General features: G+C 43.8%; 1 protein-coding gene across 1 annotated transcript in view; it reads left to right on the top strand.

The window, feature by feature from the left end:
- The window catches only part of DCLK3 (doublecortin like kinase 3), a 184,904-nt gene that overhangs the window by 111,441 nt on the left and 49,261 nt on the right, over positions 1-24,202 (top strand). The window contains exon 2 of the mRNA XM_086964754.1: positions 7,673-7,805. Within this exon, the coding sequence (XP_086820880.1) occupies positions 7,673-7,805 (133 nt within the window). The remainder of the gene's footprint in view (positions 1-7,672; positions 7,806-24,202) is intronic.

The raw sequence follows: 24,202 nt of genomic DNA, 5'->3' as shown, positions 1-24,202 counted from the left end.
CTGGCAAAGTGTCTCGACCACCCTATTGCCTTGGGAGTAGGAGAGACGCCGCAGTTTTAGTAGGGTATATTCGGCCCTGTTATTATAGTGGGCCCAGAGTTTACCTCTGACGGCCGTTAGCTGCCGCAACCCTAACTTGGAGGGGTTCTCTTTATGTGCTTTCTCTAATGCGGAGGGATCCTTCTCCAGCTGCTCTCTTTCCTGACCGCGCTGCTTATTGAGAGCAGAATTCAGTGCCAGCGAGAACACACCTTAAAGGTATACCATGTGGTGAAGCCCGAGGTATCCCCTGGGTCATTAAGTGTAAAAAACTCAGTGATAAGTCCTCACAGAGTGTTACAGGAGGATTTGTCCCGAACCAGGGAAGCTGGGAAATACCATCTAGGACCGTCCTTATTCTTCGTGCCCCACTGGAGGCCCAACGCGAGCAGGCTATGGTCGGAGACAGATAGTGGGAAGATCTTGGCCTCGCGGAGGTCCCCTCGGAGGGACTGACTCAGGAAGAAGTGTTCAAGTCGAGAATAAGAGCGGTGGACATGGGAGAAGAAAGTGTAGTCTCTAGATTGGGGGTAAAGGAAGCGCCAGGCATCAAAAAGGCCCATGTCCGAAATCTATTGTTGCGTGTCGGGGGAAAACGTGCCCATGTCAGATCTTTGTGAGTGAGTGCTATCTAGGTCCTTCTGCCATACCAGATTGAAGTCCCCATAAAGATCAGCGGCCCGTCAGCAAAATCTACGACTTTCCCCATCAGGGTTTGGAGGAAAACATTTTGGCCTGTGTTAGGGGCATACAGCACGAGGAAGGTGCAGTGTCTGTCCCGCAGGAGGCCCTTGACCATAACCCAGCTCCCCTCCTTGTCACTCTGTACTCCCAGTGGTTGGAAATGTAGGGTCGAGCGAAACATAAGGGCTACTCCCCTCTGCTTCGTGGTGGCGGAGGACCTATATATCAATGGGAACAGTTTGTGCTTAAGGCGTGAGTCCTCCGATTTGGCCAGGTGGGTCTCTTGGAGGCCAACTATGTCTAATTGATGATCAATGATATATTTCCAAATCTTTTGGCGCTTCTGGGGAGAATACAGACCCTTAACATTCCACGTCCCTAAAGTTAGTGGCATCATTGGAAATCCTTTTGATAGTGCTCTTCAAGGGTCGCCCGCCCCAGCCATCTGTGCTGATTGGTCGAGTGGTCGCTTCCCCCACCCTCCATCACCTTCCAGGTCTCGAGTGTAGCATGTGACCACCCGATCTTACCAATACCCACCCACTCCTCGTGGCCCCTCTGCCCTGTATGCCCCCTCCCCACCTCCCGGCCTACTTGTTCGTGAGTATCCCTGAGACAACTCGCTGATCAACCCCCTGCTACCACCACTACCCTTCCCAACCCACCCCCCCTCCCACAGAGCCTCCCAAGAACACCCCCCCAGAAACCCAACAGACATGTCATAACAGCACAAAGGAACAACACATAGGAAAGAACGTAAAGTGAGCCTTAAGGGCAGGGGAACATGGCACCAACCAGTCACATGTTCAGCTTCTGGTACAGGACTCATTCGGAACCAAGGCAAGGAAGAACTAGACATTACTTCCTTCATAGCGACCCCTCCGACGCCTGTTACTGGCCCTGTTGATGCCTGGTAAAGAGTCCATACCTCAGGTGCCCGCTGAGGCGTCTGTGACCTGGGCCACCGAGGCCACCGCTGCTCCATGCTCCATCAGACTCTCCGTCAGGTCGGGCTTCGCCTTAGGGGCAGGTTTGCCCACCTTCTGTAATTCGGCAGACCGCCTCAGCTGTCTGCTAGGAGAACCCTCGGTTTCGGATGAAGAGGCAGGTCGTTCCAGCCCCACGATGGCTCGGGCCGCTTCCAATGATCGTACCTGGACGAGCTTGGCCTTCCACTTGAAGATGAGCCAGAATGGGTTATCCCAGGAATAAGCAACGTTCTGCTCTCTGAGATAGTTGGTGATGGGTTTGAATTCCCTGCGCTTCGTCAGTGTAGAGGCAGCAAGATCTTGGAAGAGCAAGGGGCGATGGTCTCGGAACTGAAGGGGGACCAGGTCCCTAGCCTTCCGTAAGATTTGTTCTTTGAGCTGGAAGTCGTGGACACATACCAATATGTTCGGAGGAGGGCCCTTAGGACCCCGCGGGAGCCCCACCCGATGCACTCGCTCCATTTGAATCTCCTTCATGTCTTCTTCGTTGAGAATGTGCAGAAAGAGGGACCCCACATATTCCCACAAATCTGTACCCTTACCTTTCCAGGGCACCGCCCTGATCCGAATGTTATTGCGGCAGGACCTATTTTCCAAGTCCTCGGTGTGGGACTGTAGGTCCAAATTTTGTTCAGTGAGGTGGATCATGTCCTGCTGAAGGTGGTGGATGTCCTCCGCCGTGCTCAGGTCGTGCTCCTCTAGAGTTGCGACCCATTCCCCCACACTGTCGACATCACGCCGAACCTCGCGAAGGTCAGAAGCGAGCTGGGAGCGCAGATCCGCTATGTCCTCCTTGATCACGGAAAACAGCTCTATCATGAACGCCTTCATCGCAGGGGCCTCAGCATCATCCGTTCTCAGGGATTTATCAGAGGCCAGTGCGGTGGTTTGTGCCGCTATCTTCGGGGACCTCTCATTCAATGTCCTGTCCTTCCGGGTCCTGGACATCATTGTCGCCATGTCCTGCAGGGCCCCCAGTCACTCTGAGGTAGAGGCTAGGACTACCACTCCCGGAATCCCAATAGACATCGCCTCTGGCAAACCTCCAGGTCCCGACCAGTGCTTCCCGGCTGTACGTACCACCGCAATGCTGGGCCGTCTTCTGCCTGCTGCGGCTCAGAGCGGTGTGGATGAGCACTGCTCCCAACCTCACCCTCCTATGTTGCGTGGGCCCTTCAAAGGCCACCTCCTCTCTCTCCACCTTCACTCTCCACAGGGGCACACCCCACCGCTATCGCTCTGCAGGAGTCTGCGGGCCGCAAGTGCCGACACCCCTAAATTCAGAGCATCCAGGTACACCCAAGTTGCGTGGTACAAGGCCAGGCCCAGTGCAGCACAGCCCGCTCCCCTGGGGACACCGCTCTAGGGCAGTCTGGAGGCCCAGCGCATGCCAGCCCCCGTTATCGCAACGCCGGGCCCACCTCTGTCCTCAGGAATCTTTAAAACACTGTTGATGCTCCTCGATCATCCTCCTGGCACCAACGGCTCTATGAGGCCCCCAGATGCTCACTGGGCCGCAGATCCGCCAGGGGCCGCAAGTCACCGCTGTGGAAGCGCGCCTTCCTCCAGGCCGCTCCTGCCGCCACTCCACTGCTGGGCCCCGTTCCGGCCTATCATGCCAGCCCCTCTTGCATGCCTTCGGGGGTGCGCCCCCTCTGCTGCCTCACATCCAGCGCTTGGCCCGGTGACTTGCAGGCCACAGCGCGTCTTCCAGCGCCCCACACGCCTCGGCACGGCGCCGCAGCAGTTCCGAGGCCCAGCCTCAGACCCCAGGCCTTCCCACTCACTGTTTACTGAGGCGTGGTGAAGGCGGGCCCCGTGTCTGCAGTGAGGTCCGTCTTGCCCCCCAGCTCCTGCTGGGCCTTGCTCGCTCTCCTTAGGCCTGCTATCTTCCGGCTGGCTCGGGCCCCTCACGATGACGGCTGCCCTCCGGCCGATGCCGCCGGCGAAACTCGGCGGCCCAGGCCCCCGCTCACTCGAGCTCCGCTGCTGTCGGGGCCCGCCTCCACCCCGACCCGCACAATCTGGAGCTCTTCTGCTCAAGCCCCGATGCGCGGGATGACGGCGGACTCGTCTCCTCTGCACTCGCGATCCGGCCGCTCCTCACCGGGCCGCGCAGCCACCCCGCACCGCAGGTCGCGAAGCTCTTGGGTCTCCTCAGGCCACCCGTCGCTACACCCTAGCAGTCCGGACCCAGCGCGACGTGCAGGGCACCAGCTAGTACCCGACGGCTCCCCGCTGCACAGCACTGCAGGTAAGCTTGCAGACGGGCACCAACAGGGCTAGAATTAAAGCTATATAAAGCAAGACGCCGGAGGGGACTTAAAGTGCGTCCTACTCCGTCGCCATCTTGGCCACGCCCCCCTTTTCTATTTTCCAACTCATTGGTGCTCCCTTCTCATTCTGTTGACTCACCTGACTGCTTTTGGGTAGATGTTGGGTCTTAAACTTAATTTCAGTAAATCACTGGTGTTTTCTAGATCCTTGATCACTTGTGATCCCGCTGCCCTGCCGCCCAAACCCCTCCAATGGGAGATGGATACATTCTGGATTCTGGAACTTGGGAGTGACGGTGGCGCATACACTGCAGAAGCACTTGCAATATAATATTGGGAGGGTCACGAACGGTCTTCATTCATCTGTGCAGTTTTGAAACTTACTCCCACTATCACTCAAGGGTCGGTCGCCATCTCAAAGATGGTGTTCTTACCACAATGCTTATATTCTATGCAGCATTAGTTTAATACTTTACTTTGTGCAGTGTTACTGATGTTGCATTCCCTCCTAACCTCGCTGATAATGGCTTAGGACTTGGCAGAGTAACGAGGGATTATCTGTTTCAGCCACTGAAGGAGGCTCTTGGGAGAAATCTCTTTTAAGGGACGGGGCTTGTCCCTTCATCAACACGTGATGTCGGGGATCAAGATGTGGTACCAGTCGTTTGTGTGCTCCTTTTCCTGCCCGGGAGGCTTGGGATGGGGGACCTAGGGTACAACTCAGGGATTCCCAATGGAAGAGAATGTGTGCACTGATAAAATCTAAATTGAGGAATGCCAGATTTAAACTTATACGCTTCCAGTTTTTGCTCCATACATATGTCACACCAGTGCTAGTATGCCTAGCAAGCCAGTTGGTTGCCCCAGATGCCAGGCATCTATGACCTCATTTTTGCATTTAGCGTGGGACTGCCCAGTGGTATATGAGTTTTGTCTGAAAGTACTGGCCCAATTGAGGACTGTGGTGCGGATACCTGTAAACATGGACCCTGCAAAATGGCCTTTAAATTCATACACGTGGTGTTGCTCCTGGCTAAGCAATGGGTGGCAATGACATGGATGGGCCAACTGGGTCCGAGGGTGAAGTGATGGGTGGCGGATGTGACAGAGTGGGCAGTGGCCTAGGAAACGTGTTTGAAGCGGTGCAGGCATGATGATAAGGCTGAGGAGGACCTGGGGGTGTGGGCGGAACTCCCCGCCAGATTCATGGACCCTAAGGGCAAAAGTTGCACTCCTCAGTGGACGAGGAGCAGTTTATTGGCACAGACAAGACTGATTCATGTTTTTTTTGTTTTTTATCAGTTGCGATGATCCATGTGGACCTGTTGGCTAACCTAATGTTTTCTACTATGTACATGTAAATGAGCGATTTGAGCATAATATTATTATGATATGGATGTGCTCCTACTGGATGAACCTACCCTACTTTGATTTTCGTACCAGCGAAAATAATGAAATATGTCTTAAATGAAAAAAAATTGTTATCTAGCTTGGAATGAATATTTTATTCATAGAATACTTAAATGATAATATAAAAGGTTATTGCTTTGTGGTTATTGAAGCATGTGGTGCACAACTCAGTGTGCTAGACTGGGGAACCAAAAGCAGTCCTGGCAAAAAAACTCAAACCAGCCTGGCTCCCTTCCTCTTCTCCCACTATCGCTCTCTTTCCATCCATCCACTCTCTCTCCTTTTCTCCTCTCTTCTACCTCTATGATCTCTTTCCCATCTCTTCCCTTCATCCCTCTTTCTCTTTCTCTCTTGAAGCCCATCTGTTCTTCCTGCAGTTGACATTGGGGAGCTTGTGAAAGTGGCTAATGAACCTGGAGCGGCCCTGGGCTTTCCAAACCAGGCTCTGTGCCACCAAGGAAACGTCCAACCCTGTTCGACCCCAGATTATATACGTTTTCAGTAAAATAATGATGCTGGTAATGGCAACAGAAAGAAAACAGTGTCTGTGTGATGCACGAAACATAGTTCACATGTTCAACTAAGAGTTGACTTGTCCGAGGCTCTGGTGAGCTTTAATTTCTTTATAGATGAAAGTCTGTTTTTATTGATTCGTCTGAGCTCTCCTTGCTCCCCAGAGAAGCCTGGAGACAATACTGAAATCCGGTGTTTTGGTGTTCATCAGAGTACCTGGGGGAAGTCATTTACGTCAAGAAGGAAGATAGGCTGCACTTTTAACGAGCTCTGGGACTTAACAAAGGAAGCATGGGTAAAAGGTTATTATTCAGGATACCACGTCTGTTAAGTAATATATTGCAAAATCTACCATTTGATTCCCACTCCATAATTTGTTTTTAATATACACTGGTGGAAGTAAACATGCTTTATATTAGCATGTTTGATTTTGCTAATTTATGAGTCTAGCATAACTTTTGCTCAGCAAATTCAATAACATCTTATTTGCCTATCTCTAAAAGCCTAATTTAAAAGAGTGCCGTAACAGGATTCCCTCATAAAGTGCCAGGAGTCCCAATAACCCTGCCTTTTTTGTGCCCTACCATAATATGCGGATAGGCCATGGCGTAGATGGCACTAATTTTGTCATCAGGTGTGTTATGATGTCCTCAAAAATGGTGCTAAAACTACTGTCCAATTTTAGATTGGGGTATCCATTACAATTTTCGTTGGAAACAAGTCTGTAGAAAATTGCTAGGCAAATCACTCTGGTCTTCCAGAAAAGTTCTGCAAGTGCCACTGACATGCTGGTAGAAAACACAAAACAGCACACCAGTGACACACGCAAAGTCTCTACTTGGAATGGATTTACCGTTTGGTGTTACATTTGTAATACTTATTTTACTTAGTGACAAAGTCACCATGCTATGCAGGCATTGTAGAATTGCAGACGCTAGGAACTTCATTACAGGCACCCCTATTAATTGTGATATGGTTGATATTTTAAATATGTTTGACCTGATTAGGTCAAACCTGCTGAAATTTAACAGGGGAAAATGACCAATATCTAAAAGGGTCAGAGAGTTATCTGTCTCTGCCATGGTACACCCCAACAGCCTGGCGGAGTAAGGTCCATTGGAGGTTGACCAGTATGTCCTCCCATCTAATTTAGTGGGCAGACATACAAGTAAGTTTTCACTGCCTGTCACTTCCAGAAAACCTTGGCTTCTGCAAGGGCAGTGAAAACTGCAACATGCCCCCTTCGCCTTGGGAGATAACTCCCATGATTAGAGGGGAATTGTTTTTATTTTATTTTCTAAAACGAAATCCTGCTTTGGGGTTTTGTCTTTGAAAATAAAAATAGAATTGACTGCCTTACGGCTCCCTCATGTTTTACGGAGCCGTATGGCGAGGTTACACTACATTGACAGAAAGTGCTTGACAGCGGTTCCGCTCAGCGATTGAAATGTCCATTAGCCTGATAGACATTTCAAAATTTGGTCGTTGGGGTCTGCGCCAGAGTAGTGGAGTAATTTACTCTGTTGCCGTCACGGAGAATGGTTGGACCATCAAATTCAAAATCGGGCCCAAAGTGTTTCCTCTGAGGAGACTCCCACCAAGGGAAAAGCCCAACCCTTGTAGTGGGTGTGTTTAAATAGAGCTCTTCTACCGAATAAGTGCTTTCTCTACCACCCTGGTTGCTGGTCTGAAATAGAGGGTTCATAAATTTTATTACTCTGCATTAAAACACATTTGATTTGTAATGTCATTTGGTTACAGATACAGCATAATCCTGACAAATCTACTACCCTGAAACTAGCGGACTTTGGACTTGCCGTGCATGTTACTGAACCCATATTCACTGTGTGTGGAACGCCAACCTATGTGGCTCCTGAGATACTGCTGGAAAAAGGTGAATATAAAATTGAATTTTCTTATTGTGCATTTCTTAAGAATTGTCTCTTTTAAAAATGAAATCTTTAAGCCCATTACTAATTTACTTTTGAATCACACCTCCCGAAATAGCAGAATAAGTATAGGAGCATTCACTTTGCTCTGTTGTCAAACTAAACGTTTTGCAAACTCTGTAAAGTATGTCAGCACCATCAAAACTGGTCGGATCCAGAAATACTTGTGAAAAGATGCTCCACCAAGATTGTGCACCAGTGTTTTTGCCTGTATTGAGACTGGTAGCCAAATTATATAACAATTGTCACTGCTCTTGAAGTTGGCTAATTTTCGTGGGCCGGGTGTGATGCACAGTGGCATAATGTTCTTTAAATAAAAAATTCTTTTATGCTAGAATATAGTCTTACATGGTCAACAAATGGAGTCTTTTTTATTAAAAATAAGCATTTAAACAGGACTGATAACAGATTTGATAGGTAAGTAGAACACCTGAAAAGGAGACCCCTCCTCCCTGTTCCTCCCTACAATCCCCTAAACACCCTCCATGGACCCCAGATTTTTTCCTATTCCCACGTGCAACCTCTGGCTTTATATATAGTCTGCTCTGCTTACAGGCACCAATCTAAGTCGGCTTTCCACTCCGCTATTTTGGGAGGGTTAATTGCACCCTAGTATTTTGCGATGTTACTTTTGGCAGTTATAGCCGCTAGGGTCACAATGGGCAGTGCACTATATAGTGTATAATGATACGGTGGGGGAGGGGTCCCTCCCCGGAAGTATACTCCAGGGGAAGGGAGTCTTGAGTGCACAGGAGTGCAGTCTAATGGCACCCAAGGAAAAGGGGGTGGGGCGTAAGAAGGTGTGGGAAATTCTCTGGGTTGTGGGGACATAGCAAAGATATACAAGCATTTGCAATGCAATAGGTATCGCATTTACGTGAATTTGACCTAGTGGCATTGTAAATTGCAATGCCTTTTATCTGTGTTTCAGTTTTTAAAACATAAATTCAAGGCATTGTAATTTACAATGCCAATAGCTTAAATGTGCATAAATGCGAGACCTATTGCATTGCCAATGCTTGTTATGATTACAGCTGTCGGCCCCTAACAAAACTCTAGAAACCCTTGTTACTGGAACAACTACCCTCAACAGCCACTGTTCAACACTCGGCATAAAACCAAAGGAGGGCTCCTAATCCAGGCGGCCGTTGGTGGCCGTTGTAGGCGGGGTGGGCATGTTTTTCACTAGTTTCTCAACTCCAGCACACGTCTCACTCTGCATGAATGTTACTGCAGCCGTGTCAAGTAAGTGGTCTCGGTGAGAGTGTGTGTGTGCAGGTGTATATGTATTGTTACTATCAAAATATTCTTCGGTGTTCGCGGTTGGAAAGATCATGCGTCAAGTTCCTTAGCTGCATAAACAAATCTGGCTAAAAAGGTATTGGCATGAGTACACTTCTGAAAAAAAAAGCATTTGCGATGCAATCGGACTCGCATTTGTTAAAGTTAGAGCTTTTGGTGATGTAACAGTCAATCTTTTTTACTTATTTGTTTTGCTTGCAGTGGAGTGATCGTGTAGAAAAAAGTGCACGCTATACCATATTACAGTGAGAAAAACAAGCATTGGCCGCAAGTGCCCCTCGCTCTAAAAAAATAAAAATAAAAAAACAAGCCCTGGAGTTGTGTGTGCGCACGTGCACACTAGAAGCAGGGGGGAGGAGAAGGGCTTGTGCGATTTACTTGTGGGAGCGATAATTGCTACCATATGGCGGCGCTCGCTCCCGCAAGTAAATCGCCTCACGTGCACGCGTTGCCATTTAAGGCAATGGAACATGTGCACGTGTTTGGCTGAAAAGCCATGGCGATCGGAAAAGGTCTTTTTGCCTATGCAGCGCATGCACGCTGCGTAGGCGAGACCTAAAAAGGAGAGTTCATTAAGATGGGTTAGGCCAAGAGAAATTGGAAATATTCAGATTAGGAACATGTTCAATGGATTAAGTGGAGAAGAAGACGCAGCGAAGAAAAGGTTAAGAGTAACGAAATACAAAAGAGAAAGAGAAAAAGAGAAGCAGAGAGGACGCAGGACAGGTGCATCAAAATGCAAGGCATCGTTTGGTACACTACATAGCGTGCAATGGGCAAGAGTTTTAAAGGCAGGTCAAGGCACACAACACTTTTCTATTGTACAAACATGATGCACTTTTCTGGAAAGTCAGACAGGTATAGCTACTGGTTATCTTTTTATTCCTAATATGGAAATGATAAGCTATAACTCTTTACAATATAGAAATCGCTTTACCCACATGGGTGGGGGGGATATAGGCAGCCTTAGTGCACTAGCTATTACCTTCTTTTCTTCTTTCTTTTAACGATGTATATCTCTATAAACCAAGATGGATAAAGAAGCACTGAAGATAATTTCGTTAAATGGCAATAGTCTTAATAATAAACGAAATGCACGGGCAAAAGATATATGGCTGGAGGACACTGCCCAGGCATTGTGTTTATGCAGGAAACACATTTAATGAATTAAAAATATGGTATGCGTGAATTCCTAAAGTTACGGGCTGGCTTTAAATGTTTATCAAATGCGAGTGTTGTGCATAGGGGCATGGCAAATTACGCTTATAGGCACCAACCCTTTGAAGTAACCTTCACCGAGTCAAACACAGAAGGAAGGTGGGTTATAGCCAGCAATGTATTAAATACAATGAGTCTCACCATAGCCACGATATATGTAACAATATTGGATAACCACATTCCCCTCATGGAGTTGAATCAGGCCCTAATTAACATCTCAGGGCTGGTCATTATAGGAGGGTATTTTAATTTTTTGAAAATCCGAAATTAGATACATCCACTGTTGCTCGTAAACAAAATAAGCTGTGAATGGCCAAAACATTAACAAATTGCATGAGTGAATTAGACCTAGAAGATCTCTGGCAAGACAAACACCCGGAAAAGCATGAATTTTCATGTTTCTCAGCTAAACACAACTCCGCTTCAAGATTAGATTATTTTCTCTTTACACGTAGCTTGAATTTAACTAAATACGAGCACATAGGAAATGCTTTTACAGATCATGTTGTGGTAAAAATGGAAATTACGGGAATTACAAGAGAGAGACAAGTCGGAAGATGGACTTTTGATAAAGTTAATTTAGAGGATGAGGAATGGTGCACGGACGTAAATAATGAGATCTCAAATTATTTTAGGATAAATACTAATACCGCTTGAATAGAGAATGTCTGCAAGGCCTTTAAGGCAACTATGATGGATATATTACCACCAAGGGGATTCAGCAACGAAAAGTTGTATCTTTACAAAGAATGAAGCGGAGAACTTAGTTGCACCAGACAAGTGTAATATTCATGCAAATTAAGTTAAGACTGCGGTAAATAAAGAATTATTTAGACAAGCTAAAATACGTGTGCAAGAATGTTACTATGCACAAAGTTACACTGCCAATTCCATATATCTTCAAAAAATATATAAAGAAAGTGAATACGCTGGTAAATTGCTGGGTTGGCAGTCTACAGAACGATAAGCAAGTAATAAGATTAAATCTCTTGTAGACACAGAAACCAAGGTCCACTTAACAGGTCCCCTAGAGATGCAGTATGCCTTTCTCAAACATTATGAAAGTATATACAATTCACAACAACAGGATGATATTACATGGTTAAAGCAATTCTTACATAAGCTTCCTCTTCCACGGTTGGAATATAATCAAGCAAATCAATTGGTAGCTAAATTATCTTTAGAAGAGGTAGCTAGAGTGGTAAAATCAGTAGCTAATTGTAAATCGACTGGGAAATATGGCATTCCAGCAGAATTATATAAAACGTTTGCACCAATTTTAAATACAGAAATATTAAAACTTGCAAATTACATACTAGAAGGAGGGAAGCCCCCACCTTCCTTTCGAACAGGGGTGGTAGTAAACTTTTTAAAGAATGATAACAAAAAGAAAACATTAACTCTTATAGGCCAATTAGTTTACCTGATGCAGACTATAAGATCTTTACCAAACTCTTAGCCAATCGAATAAGTAGAGTCAAACATTCCATTGTTTACCCCCTATCAATGCAGCTTTGTGGCAGGAAGGCAGCTATTTTCAAATACAAACTTTTTAATTGAAGCCTTAGATTTCCTGACACAAAATAAAGTGCCTGCCCAGTTGATGTGTTTAGATGCTGAAAAGGCATTCTATATATTATGCTGGAAGAGCCTTTTTACATTCTCAGGGAATCTGGGCTTTCAAAAAACTTGATTCATATAATAATGTATTTATATAAAGGAGCCACTGTGCAAGTAATTATCAACTCAGGAAATATTGGCACTTGCAAAGTTAACAGGGGCAAACGGCAGGGTTGTCCCCTATTGCCAATACTCTTTTCCTTGCTTATAGAATGGCCGTCAGAACCAATGGGAACCCAGTGGCACCTATAAATGGGATGTCAAATATTAAATTATATGCTGATGACATTGCCCTATAACGTAAACCTGAGATTAACATCCAGGAGCATGCATTTGGGATCTTTCAAGAGTTTCAAGAGTTAGGTGGATATAAGATAAATAAGTTAAAAACTGAAATTTTATTGTGTAACTGTGCACATGATACCCTGCTGCCAGAATTTCGCCGCTCAAATAATGCATGTCCAAAACGTTATCTAGGGATTTATGTCTCTGAGAATGTGAATGATTTGTATGTATTGAACTACGTTTCATTAATTTATAAGATGAAGGCTCTGCTGGCTAAATGGATTCATCTGCCAATTTAATTAATGGGATGTGTTGCCACAATTTGCATGTCCATGTTGCCTTCATGTAATTTTTTGTTCTCCAGTGTACCATGGGCTTTACAGATTACATTTTTTAACACCTTGGCTGCTATGACTTTTCCCCTCCTGTGCTGGAGATCCTTGATTCCCATTCTTCATGACGAGCTCAGCTCGTCCTAAGCACAGCTCCAGTGTGCCTCATGACGAGCTGAGCTCGTCATGAGCAGCGAAGGGGTTAAAGAGTTAGAGCGTTAATTTTCAGCATTTATTTGGGCAAATAAAACGCCAAGGCTAGCACTAGACACCATTTATAGACCAACTATGGAAGGGGGTCTGCCTCTCCCAAATTTGAGAAAATATTACTACGTGAAATTTGCACACAACGCCCATAGATTTATTAGATTCTCTGAGCTGACCTGCATAGATAATCTTTTTATAGAAATGATTTTCCAAGAATACAGCATTTTAGACTTCTTGAGACTTACAAGAAACCCCAAGAAAGTTAGATATAAGATCTTGCAGTGGTTAATAAAACAGAAAAAACAACTATTTATGTATTATAATATACCGCTTGTTAATGGTTCTACGTGCCTTGCTGATAGATATATATATATTCAATTCAATTCAAATCAATTCATAAAGCTTTATTCGGCACATATATAGAATGACCATAAAAGCACAGGTTAACACATTTGATAAAAAATACAGCAGAATTTAAAGAAAAGAAATACCAAAATACAGACATGATTATTAAAATAACACACTTTTCCGGGCATTAATTGATTGATTTAAAAACGTTGCAGTATAAAAACAGATATCTACAGATTTCAAATGTAATATTAATCTCATTGCCTGATTAACTGTACATACGCTATATTTAACAAACATCAGTTTCAAATAGGTGATACGAAAGTTCTTATACAGTTTACAGAATAACAAAAAGTGCAAAGTGCTCTGTTTTGATACGCCATCAAGAAACACAGTAACCTAGTCCACAAGGCAATAGTTTTTATGTAAATCTGTGGGTATATGTGGATATGTCAAGAGATCATTCCAAACACACCTCTGAATCTAACAATAGGTGTCTGACTCCAGATACTTGCCAAAAAATTATAAAAGTAGCCAATCTCTGATACATCTAACATTAGACACCACAGGACAAACATTCAGTAGAGAGACGACATATGAAAAAATGTGTGAGTAGCTAGAAGACACCTCACGGGCGCACCACCATTGGGGCCCCTGGTTGGTACTCACCAGGGTGGCCCTGTTCTCATCATTGGTGTCAACTAGCTTAACGTAAACGTGTCCGACTCCCAAAAGTAAAAGACAGTGAATGGTGCAGTGTACACAAACTTATATGTGACAAGGACTAACAACGTTCAACATATAACACAACAAATACTGGGCACACAAGAATAGGAACCTTTTTATTTGTATTCTCTTGTCTGCCAACAGTAAACACATATATAAAACAAAGAGAGAAGCGAATACTACCTATCGATTCGCTTTCAACTCGCTGCCGACATGTTTCATTGCCATGCTACGCCATCACACAAGCAAGGCCCTATTGGCAGTTTCTTCAGGTTAGGGAGAGCCACTAGATGATGTGCTACTCCAAACCTCAATCTGGTTAGCACAAACGTATGGGAAGGCCTAGTCACCATAACTAAATAAGATGGGAAACCTTCAATAAGAGTATATCTGTTATAAAACATAACAGTGGACATAGATCCATTAATTAATGCCCGCTTCCTCACTCTGAAAGCTAAAAATTTAGTTTTCAGCTCTGCTTTAGGTATCAGACATGCGGCACTTGGGTCGACCAAAATATTTAAATTAAAAATTTCAGAAAAACAATCAGCAACATATTTTAACCAGGGGATTTTCGAGCGGTTGTCCAATAATAGACAATCCTCTATTATAGATCTATTGAAAAACTTTTCATCCTGTAGCCAGATGGAATGCCAGATCATAAGAGGCCTTAGGGATAGCAGAACGATTAAAAAATAAATATCTAATTCCCGGTGGATCAGCTCAGTAGGAGCGGTTGGAGGTAAGCACAAGAGCTTTTTCAGAAAATAATTTTCCTCCGTCTGCAGGCTATAAACACAACTATGTCCCCAGACACCCGCCCCATACAATGCAGTTGAAACACATCTAGCTTGATAGATCTGAAGCATATCCCTGGTTCGTCTATCCCCAACTTTTGCCGCAAATCTAAAAACCCCATGGGCGTTTTTGGCGATTTTATTACGGATATTATTAAATTCATTAGTCCACTTGCTATCTTTTGAGAAGTTTATACCAAGATAACAAAATGTATCTACGTGTTGCACCTTTTCGCTATCAATAAAAAAGGCACTAGAAGATTTACTTTTTACCCCACATGTCATAGTGTGCGTTTTTCCCTTATTGATGATCAGTTTTCTGCCCTTTATAAAGGTGGAAAATCTGTCAATCAGACGCTGTAATCCAAGGGGAGTTCTTGACAGCAGCACGGCGTCATCTGCATATAATAACACCGTCACTGTAACACCATTGATCTGGGGGGCATCTGCATTTACATTTTTTTAAATTACATCAATTTCATTAATAAACAAGATAAAAAGTAGGGGGGCCAGGACATAGCCCTGTCTGATCCCTCTTTTGGCACTGAATTTGGGGGTACATTCACCTTTAGTGCCATAGCGCACACATGTTTGTAACTTTTCGTACAGCCTGGCGAGGAAAAAGATTATATATATATATATATATATATATATCTATATATATATATATATATATATATATATATATATATAGATATATATATATATATATATATATGTAGCAATCCCCGCTACCTCTCGCCCGGAGCCCAGTCCTGGATACCGCAGCGCAGGAAGAAGAGAGGAGACCTCAGGTGCAGGTGAGCGATAATTTTTATTTCCTCGAGGAGCCGGCACACCTCAGCATGACGTTTCGGCCTTCACAGAGGCCTTGATCACATGACGCATGCTAGGGAAGAGGCAATTTTTAAAGTGCTAGTGCTCAGTTAAGTGCAATATCATTGGTGGGTCAGGGTCACATGTAGTATGATAAGTATCATAGACATAGACAACAGATTATGAGCACAACGCATCGCGGGATAATCCCTGAGGTCCGCCTATGTTGCAAAATACAAATAATAGTATTTAAAGTGCAAGTGCTGTCTAACCATTGTAAACAATACACAACAGGAATCACTGGAAAATCCAGTAGATAAGCAGTGCAAATTTAGGCAACAGTGCAATGTATTAGATAAAGTGCAAATAGTGTCATGTAAATAGTTGTTCTAGCTATCAATATACGCAATACACATGATGTACAGTGTCATGTTTAAAATCAGGTATAAAAAAATATATCCATAGATAACGAGTTATAAATATATAAATATATGTATAAAAGCATGAATGTACAAGCATCTTGCCAATAAATATATATACACCCAACAAACACTATTTACACAGGATGAGACCTCAAGTGGACTATTAAAGTATAACTGCATGAATGCATATAAAGCCTTATCACCGAGGTCGCAGCACCCTATTCGTATTGCACATACAAATTGCTCATATGTCCATGTAAGGCTGGAGGGTTGGGAGGAGAGGAGATGGTAACCCACCGCAAGGTTAGGAGACCATCGCAGCCTCTCCTCCCCTAACTCCCTGCTGACACTGGTGACCCTAGGTTGGACCTCTCCATGCCAATGATGTATCTGAGTGAGTAGTGAGAAGAACGTAACTATGTGCATATTTTTTGTGAAAGTTTTTTTGTGTATATAAAGTTTTTTTCTCTTTTTTTTCCCTTTTATCTTTCCTATCAGTTCTCTCATTTTTATTTGGTCATAGTGTTAAGCTCTTGATACATCCTTGTGCAGCCTAAGCCTAGGCTGCACTGCACACTGAGACCATCCGCAAAACTAGACATGTGCTGGTTGGTGAGGAGATATGTTTTACTCGTAAACAGTCAAATACATTCTCAAAACAACTAGGAGGGCAATGATCTAAAAAGGTTGGGGAGGCCCACAGATTTACACTAATGTTGGTATTTCAGAGACACGTGTAAAAATCTTCTGTAGAATTCAATCCCCCCGGGGCTCGACTGTCCATTTCCAGTATGTACCTGGTCTCCAATTTTCTTAGAGCTCCATCTCTATCACCTCCTCTTTTGAGAGGGCCCACACAGTCTACAGCATAGTAACGCAGCAGGGAACTATCATTGTTGTGGTGCTCTTTGAAGTGGCGGGCCACCGGATATGCCGGATCAGTTGTGTTGATGGCCCTTATGTGCTGGAGTATCCTTTTGTGCACCTGCAGCTTGGTGCTACCCACATACCGCAGGGCACACGGACACTCCAGCACATACACCACATATTCACTCTTGCAAGTCAGTTGTTTTTTGATCTTGCGTGCATTGGGGGTGAAAGGGATTACATATTCTGTTTTGTTCAGCCCATGCTGGCATGCCTTGCAGGAAGAACACTTCCTGAAGCCCTTACTCTTCCCTAACCAATTATTACTTGTAGGGACTTCTGGGCTGGATTTGACTAGGGCACTTTGCATAGAATATGCTCTCCTGTATGTGATAGAGGGGGTGGTTGATATTTTGTCACCTATAACAGGGTCACATTTCACCAAACCCCAATGCTTAGAGATAATTTTACCAAGTGCCCCGTGCTGCCTATTGTAGGCCCAGATCAATCTTACTTTCTGATCCTGGGAGGTGGTAGGCGTATTTGTGAATTTGGGCTGCAAGGCTTGATTACGAGACAGGGCATTAGCTTTAGTTATAGCCCTATCAACTACTGTAGCCTTGTACCCCCTTGCCAAAAATCTAGACCTGCTGGCTTGCTGAGCTAGATTGCATTGAGCTTCAGTGCTGCTCAGGCGTCTGATACGCAGCATCTCGCCATACAGGGATGCTGCGTATAAGGTGAGCAGGGTGATGGCTGCTGGCATGGAGTATCGTGTTTCCAGCCGTTGCCTTGCGGTACAGCCTGGTTTCGAGTTTGGCTCCTCCTGGTGTCTGTCATATCTAGAAAATGCACCTGATCCCTGCTAATGGTCGAGGTAAATTTCAAGTTGAAATAATTACAGTTTATCATGTCAACAAAATGCTCAGCTTCTAGACGAGTGCCCTTCCAGACCAGGAACACATCATCTATATAACGATACCATCTAATAATAGACCGCCTGGCAATGTCGGAGTGTTCGCCAAAGAGGACCTGTCTCTCCCAGTAGCCCATATGGAGACAGGCATAACTGGGAGAGAAACAGGCCCCCATGGCTACTACCCTGACTTGCTGGTAATATCTATTGTTGAACATAAAGAAATTATGGTGTAAACAGAATGAAATCATAGAAAGTAACATGCGGTTATGGTCAGCCATGATGATTGGTCTTAAACCTAAGTAGAATTCAATGGCTCGCAGTCCGTCTTGATGGTTAATACTTGTGTATAAAGACGTGACGTCTAATGTAATGAGCCATAAGTCCGAATCCCAATCGATGTCCTGTATCTTCCTCACAAAATCATTGGAGTCTTGGACAAAGGATGGTAAACTCTGAACAAACTCCTGCAAGAAAGAGTCCACGTAAACAGTTGTCTTTTCTAATAACCCCCCACATGCTGCTATTATTGGTCTTCCCGGGGGTTTATGTGGGTTCTTGTGGATCTTCGGCATTAGGTATAGGACTGGCATGACCGGATTGTTGTTCTTGAGATATTTGAGTTCATCCATGCTCAGTAAGCCAAAAGATCTCCACCCCATAAGTAGCGAGTAGAAATCTTCTTGAGCTTTCTTGATCAATGAAATGTCACAATGTCTGTAGCAGTCTGAATCATTTAATTGAGAGAGGGCCTCTTCCAGATATAGTTTTCGCGGCCATAAAACTATATTCCCTCCCTTGTCAGACTGTCTAACAATAACATTTTCATTGGCCTGAATCTTTTGGATGAGTCGCATGTACTGGTCATTCTGTGTAAATTTCTTTCGTTTTGAATTGAGCACTTTGGAATGTAACAACTTGATGTCTTTGACTACAGCATCATGGAAGATGTCAAGGTTATCGTATATATATATATATATATATATATAAATATAAAAAATTTGCATCCATTTCATTAGGAACAGCTGGGTAAAGACAATAGGATACCCAGTGCAACATTTCATCAGCCCACAGGGGTTTTAACATTTTTGTTTTATTTCACTGCCACAATGATGAACTCACTCGAGATTATTGGTTCATGCATTACAAGATCCAGGAGGCCGTTTTATGTGACTACGCCCACGGAGGCAGGCTCTTTAAATACAGTGCATGCTTAATCATCAGTGTTAGCAGATGCCATTGAGAAAGGGAAAGTAAACTGGTCTGGCTGCAAAAAAATGATGGTGACTGTTCTCTCTGCGTCTCCTGTTGCAGTTGCTCCCTAATGAAATGGATGCAAATTTTACCGATCGTGTGGCTTTTTTCCTTCACGGCTAAACTCTCCGTTGGTATATATATATATATATCAAACAAAAGCCTTTCAGAAAGAAAGGAAGTTGAGCCGCACACGATTCAGTCATTTTAAAACCATTTATTTTCATGTTGCAGCAGGGCCGGGTTCCAATGCATTTCGGTCGACACTTCGACCTTCGTCAGGGAAAGAGACCAGGCATCGCACAGGCTGACCAGTCCACTTATCAGCTCGACTCCTTTAAGATGTTTCGCCATCTAGTGGCCACTCCCGGGCTGACTGTGCTTAACGGCATGCTGGTTCTTGTAGTGTGCTGGTTGCCCTGATGGTGTTACCCTCTAGTGGGTGATGCCTTTCATTCTTGCTGCTTTTTAAAAGGACATGAATCCCCTAGCACAGTGGTTCCCAAACTGTGCGCCGTGGCACCCCGGTGCGCCGTGATAAGATGGCAGGGGTGCCGCGCTGCCGCACACAATGCAGGAAATTGCAGCCGCAGCGCAACATGCGGGGGTGGTTTGAAATGCCACCTCCAAAATGGTTTGGCCCATTAGCGCACTGCCGCCATACACATATGTGCGTAGTATGCGTCATACATCCTTTTAGATGCGTAGTCTCCACATTACTGGCATACGCAGCTCGGAGCGTTTGAGGCCCCTTTTGCTGCCTGGCGTGTTGTGCCATGCCTCGTGGGACCCTCTTCACAAGGAAATCGGTAAGTAAGGGCTTGTAGTGCTGCACCCTCGATGCGCACTTTCTTGTTAATGTGTCCCTGTATGTTTGTGGGATTTTTGATCATGGGCATTCAGTGCCCAACACGAATTCCTGGGCGGAATCTCCCTGAGAAATGTTCCATCCCTCCCCCTGTGAAGTGTGGGGTACGGTGCACCCCGAGTGTCTTTCATTTCCAGCAAACCTTTCCAGATAAGTTAGAATTGGAAATGTTAAGATTTATTTTTGCTCGGTATTCTAGCAAGCTATTTCCAACAAAAAATATGGGTGTTTACTGTCGGCAAAGAAAATGCAGTTTACTTCCGCTTTCAGGCAATATAAGGGGTTTGCAGATGGGCACGGTAAAATTCCTTTGAGTGAAACTAAAACAAAAAGATGTGTTGACGAGCAAATGGATGTTTGGACAGCCTTGCGTTATTAGCAAAGAGAGAGTTCACCCAGACAGAACATTAAAAAACATTGTTAGACATGAAATGATCTTGAAATAAATATTACATTTGGAGGGTTCTGCGAGTTGTGAAGTGAGCTGGTATCTGCCGTGGGTCCATGGAGACTGTGGCTGGTGCTCAGACTCCAGGCTTGCGTTGACTGTCCTTATCTTCGGCAGCTGCCCCTACTTTGTCACACACTTGGCTCCCCTCCTGCCCTCGCGCCAGGCATGCTTAGACAGGGTGGCTGGCACGCTTGCCCCCCGTCAGCACCCAGATGTTCCACTGCCCACGTCTCGGCTCCCACAGATGTTCCCTTTGTCCGCTCTGTAAAGGCGTGGGTGCACGTGCGGCGCTTTGTTTAATCATTGGAGTTGGCATGGGCCCACCTGGTACCGCTGCAGATGTCAGGCCGTGGGATACAGTGATGAAATGTACATTAGCTTGGGCTAATCATTGAGTTTACCTACAGACCAAGGTGTATTTTGCTATGGTTGGGCCAGGAGAGTGGTTGGTAATCAGAGAGGATGGGGCTTTGTCAATGGAGAACAGGGCACCAGGGCTGGGGCTTGCATCATAGATAGGTTCTTCAACTAGACATGTACAGAACCTAGACTGTCCATGTCTAACTTATCTGAATAAAATTGATAGGTCATCTTCTCATATGAAAATCATCCCATTGGCTTCAGCTGCAGGTCCCATATCACTCCCCGGCACCAGTCATTTGGGAGAAACAGCCTTTACAATTATAATACCTTTATTGCATCCCAATTAATTTAAGGTAGACAACAGGAAGTACTCCCGCGGTCGGGCTTGTATCCCCCCACCGGCCCACCGGTAAAAAAAAATGGTGGGGAGCCACGGCCAACTGCCAATTAGGTCAAGGGAGCCACGGGTCAAAAAAGTTTGGGAACCACTGCCCTAGCATGCCACTTTCAGGTTGCTGGGGGCCAAGCCAAAGTCCGGTCCTTGGCGGCTGCCACTTGCCCCAATATATATATAGGGGAACAAATCTTGACAGAGAAAAACATTATACAAAAGTGAGAAAGCAATGGATACAGCATGGTTTTCCATTTTACTAATAGAGATGTCTGGTAGAGTTGGAGTGAGATCGAGCCCAGTATTAGATATTTCAAGGATACACTGTAGTGGTCGTATATACAGAGCAGGCATTTCCTAAAAGACATAGATCTGGCTGTGCTTATGGCAAGATTGGATCTTATAGAGGATTTGATAGAGACAAGCAAATTTTGGTCTATCAGTTGTTGGATATCTGTCTTTAGGAAGAACATTATTATGAAAACATATGAGAAGGCACGGGATAAGTGGCAGGCCACTGAAAATATCCAGCTCTCGTTGACAAGCTGGAATAGGATTAATAAATATAATGTCACACTACTAAAAGGGGCTAATTTTAGAAGAATGCAATTTTATGCCAAATGGCTATTATATAGGATTCCTGCATTTTTGCATAAAATATACCCTCAGGTGTCTGATTTATGCTTTCGATGCCCAGCAGGAGGGGGGGCATCTGGATCCACATCATCTGGGAATGCCCAAAAAGAAAATAAGTTTGGGGTGATATTGAGAGACTTTGTTCTCGCTACTTGGAACCAAGGATGGCCATAGATGCCCAGACTGCTGCTCTTGGATACTCTCCAGATATACATATCATCCCTCTACAGAACAAACAGTTATTTATTATTGTATTAGTTGCCAGATCTGTAGTATTGCAGAATTGGAGAACTGAAGTTACCTCAACATTCCATCAGTGGTTAAATAAAATGTGCAGAATTGAAGAAATGTAAAAAAGATATGCTTTAAGGTCAGGCTCTTACTCGAAGTATCAACTGTTGTGAATTTTTTTAAATTTTGAAATGGGGTAAGAGACTAGGATGTAATATAAATGTATTAATGTTGGAAATGTGATCGGCAATGTGGCAAGGTGCAATAGAAAATGTGCAATATTGATGAGTGTCATATATTACCCCCGAAATGTCAAGAAGACGGCTTCGCAATTCTACTTTAGAATGTATCTCTAATTCACCTTCAATATCTAATATGATGTATGGAATGTTTATCTGTCAAGTATGTTTTATTTAATAGATATATTTAAAGCTTTACATTCAATATTTTTGATGTTAATCATGTTGATAATGTGATCGTTAAACTTTCCGAAATAAAATATTTCTTGAAAAAACACAATATGAGGAACACGCAAACTATGTTAGCGATGACACTCGGGTCTATTACACATCAAACTACACATTCTTCTATGAAATTGTTTTATTAGTGAGGTTTTGTGTCACCACTCTGTCACATGCAGTGCCTAATTTTTCATTAAAAAAAGATAAGCGTTTGTCTCCCAAGTTTAGGAGGTTGCCGCCCACGTTTTTTTCTTTTTAGTTTTATATAGCGCAGACTTGATCCGAAGGTATCTAAGCGCTTTACATGAGCATTATTTTTCATTCTTACTTTTCCGCCTTCTTTCTTCTTTGCCTTCCCTTTTTTCTTTCCTTCTTCTTCCTTCTTTCTTCTTTTATGCTTCTTCCCTTCTTTCCTTCCTTTCTTCATTTCTTTCTTTTCATATTCTTTCTCTTTCGTTCTTTTTCTTTTGTCTTCTTTCCTTTTTCCTTCTCTCTTTTCCCTTTTTTCTTTGTCTTTCTGGTCTGTCTTCTTTAATTCTTTCTTTCTTTTCTTCTGTTTTTCATTTTTGCCTACTTTCATTTTTTTTCCGTCTTCTTTGCATCTTTCCTTTCTTCCTTTTTGGCTTTCATTTTTCTTTCCTTCTTTGCCTTTCTTTTTTTCACCTTTAGTTCTTGCCTTCTTTACTTTTGCCCTATTCTTTGTTTGTTCTTTCCCTTCTTTCCTTCCTATTTTCTTTGTCTTATTTCTTACACTCTTTCCTTCTTTTCTTTCTTTTTTCCTTCTTTCTTTTTTGCCTTTCCATTTTTTCTTCTTTTTCCTTCTTTCTTTCTGTTTTGCTTTCTTTCATGTTCTCCTTTTTCCATAATTCCTTTGCTCCTTCTTTCCTTCTTTTTCCTCCTTACCTTTTTCTTTCTTTCCTCCTCTTTTGCCTTCTTTCTAAAATGTTTCCTTCTTTCTTTTTCCTTCATTCTTTTTGACTTTCCTGTTTTTTTCTTTCCTCCTTTCTATTTAGCCTTCTTTCTTCCTTTCCATACTATTTTCTTTTGCCTTCTTTCTTTCTTTTTTGCCCTCTTCTCTCTCTTCTTTTTCGTCTTCTTTCCTTCATGAATTTTTTAAGAGACTGGTTCTCTATATAGTGTACTAAAACAAAGTACACTATGCAGAGTGTCCAGTGGGTCCCCAATTGGTTTACAGAGGCAAAAATAGATAATGCTAACACTCTCTATTGTGGTAGTGTGGGCGGGCAGTTAGGCTTACCAGAGGGTAGTACTAAGCATTTGTTGTACGCACAGAGGCAATAAATGATATACACACTCAAAGAACAAATTTGAGACCAAATTAGAAGAATAACACTTCTTTTTATATATATTTCAAACTCAGGAACTTCATTCAAAGGTAAGAACAGTTTTGAATAGAAATATGCACCTGTAAGTAAACGCCTAAACCTGTGCACTTTTACACACAATGCACTCCTATGGGATAAAAAAGTCAAAGATGCATAAAGGTAAGTACAGTCGGTTTCAGGGGTTCACCTTCCAGAATTGGAATAGTAATTGGCCAAGGTTAAAAGTACTACCAGCAGTTCTTTTTTTTTAAAACAGATTTTATTTGTCACAGGTCACATATTCCGCATAGCTCCGTAAACCCGGTGACTGCAGCACACAGCAATGGAAATACAATAATACCATAGACTTTTATACCACCAAACAACCCCCATCCCCACCACCCCCGATTGCGTATATGCCGTCTCATTTGAATAGTTACGCGACCAAAATACCACACTGAGTCCGTCCAGCACACCACAAATTACTATCATCATCCCAATTCAAA

The sequence above is a fragment of the Lissotriton vulgaris genome, chromosome 4_1, assembly GCF_964263255.1.
Source record: "Lissotriton vulgaris chromosome 4_1, aLisVul1.2, whole genome shotgun sequence".
Lineage (NCBI taxonomy): Eukaryota > Metazoa > Chordata > Amphibia > Caudata > Salamandridae > Lissotriton > Lissotriton vulgaris.
This window is presented reverse-complemented; position numbering and strand designations above follow the sequence as displayed.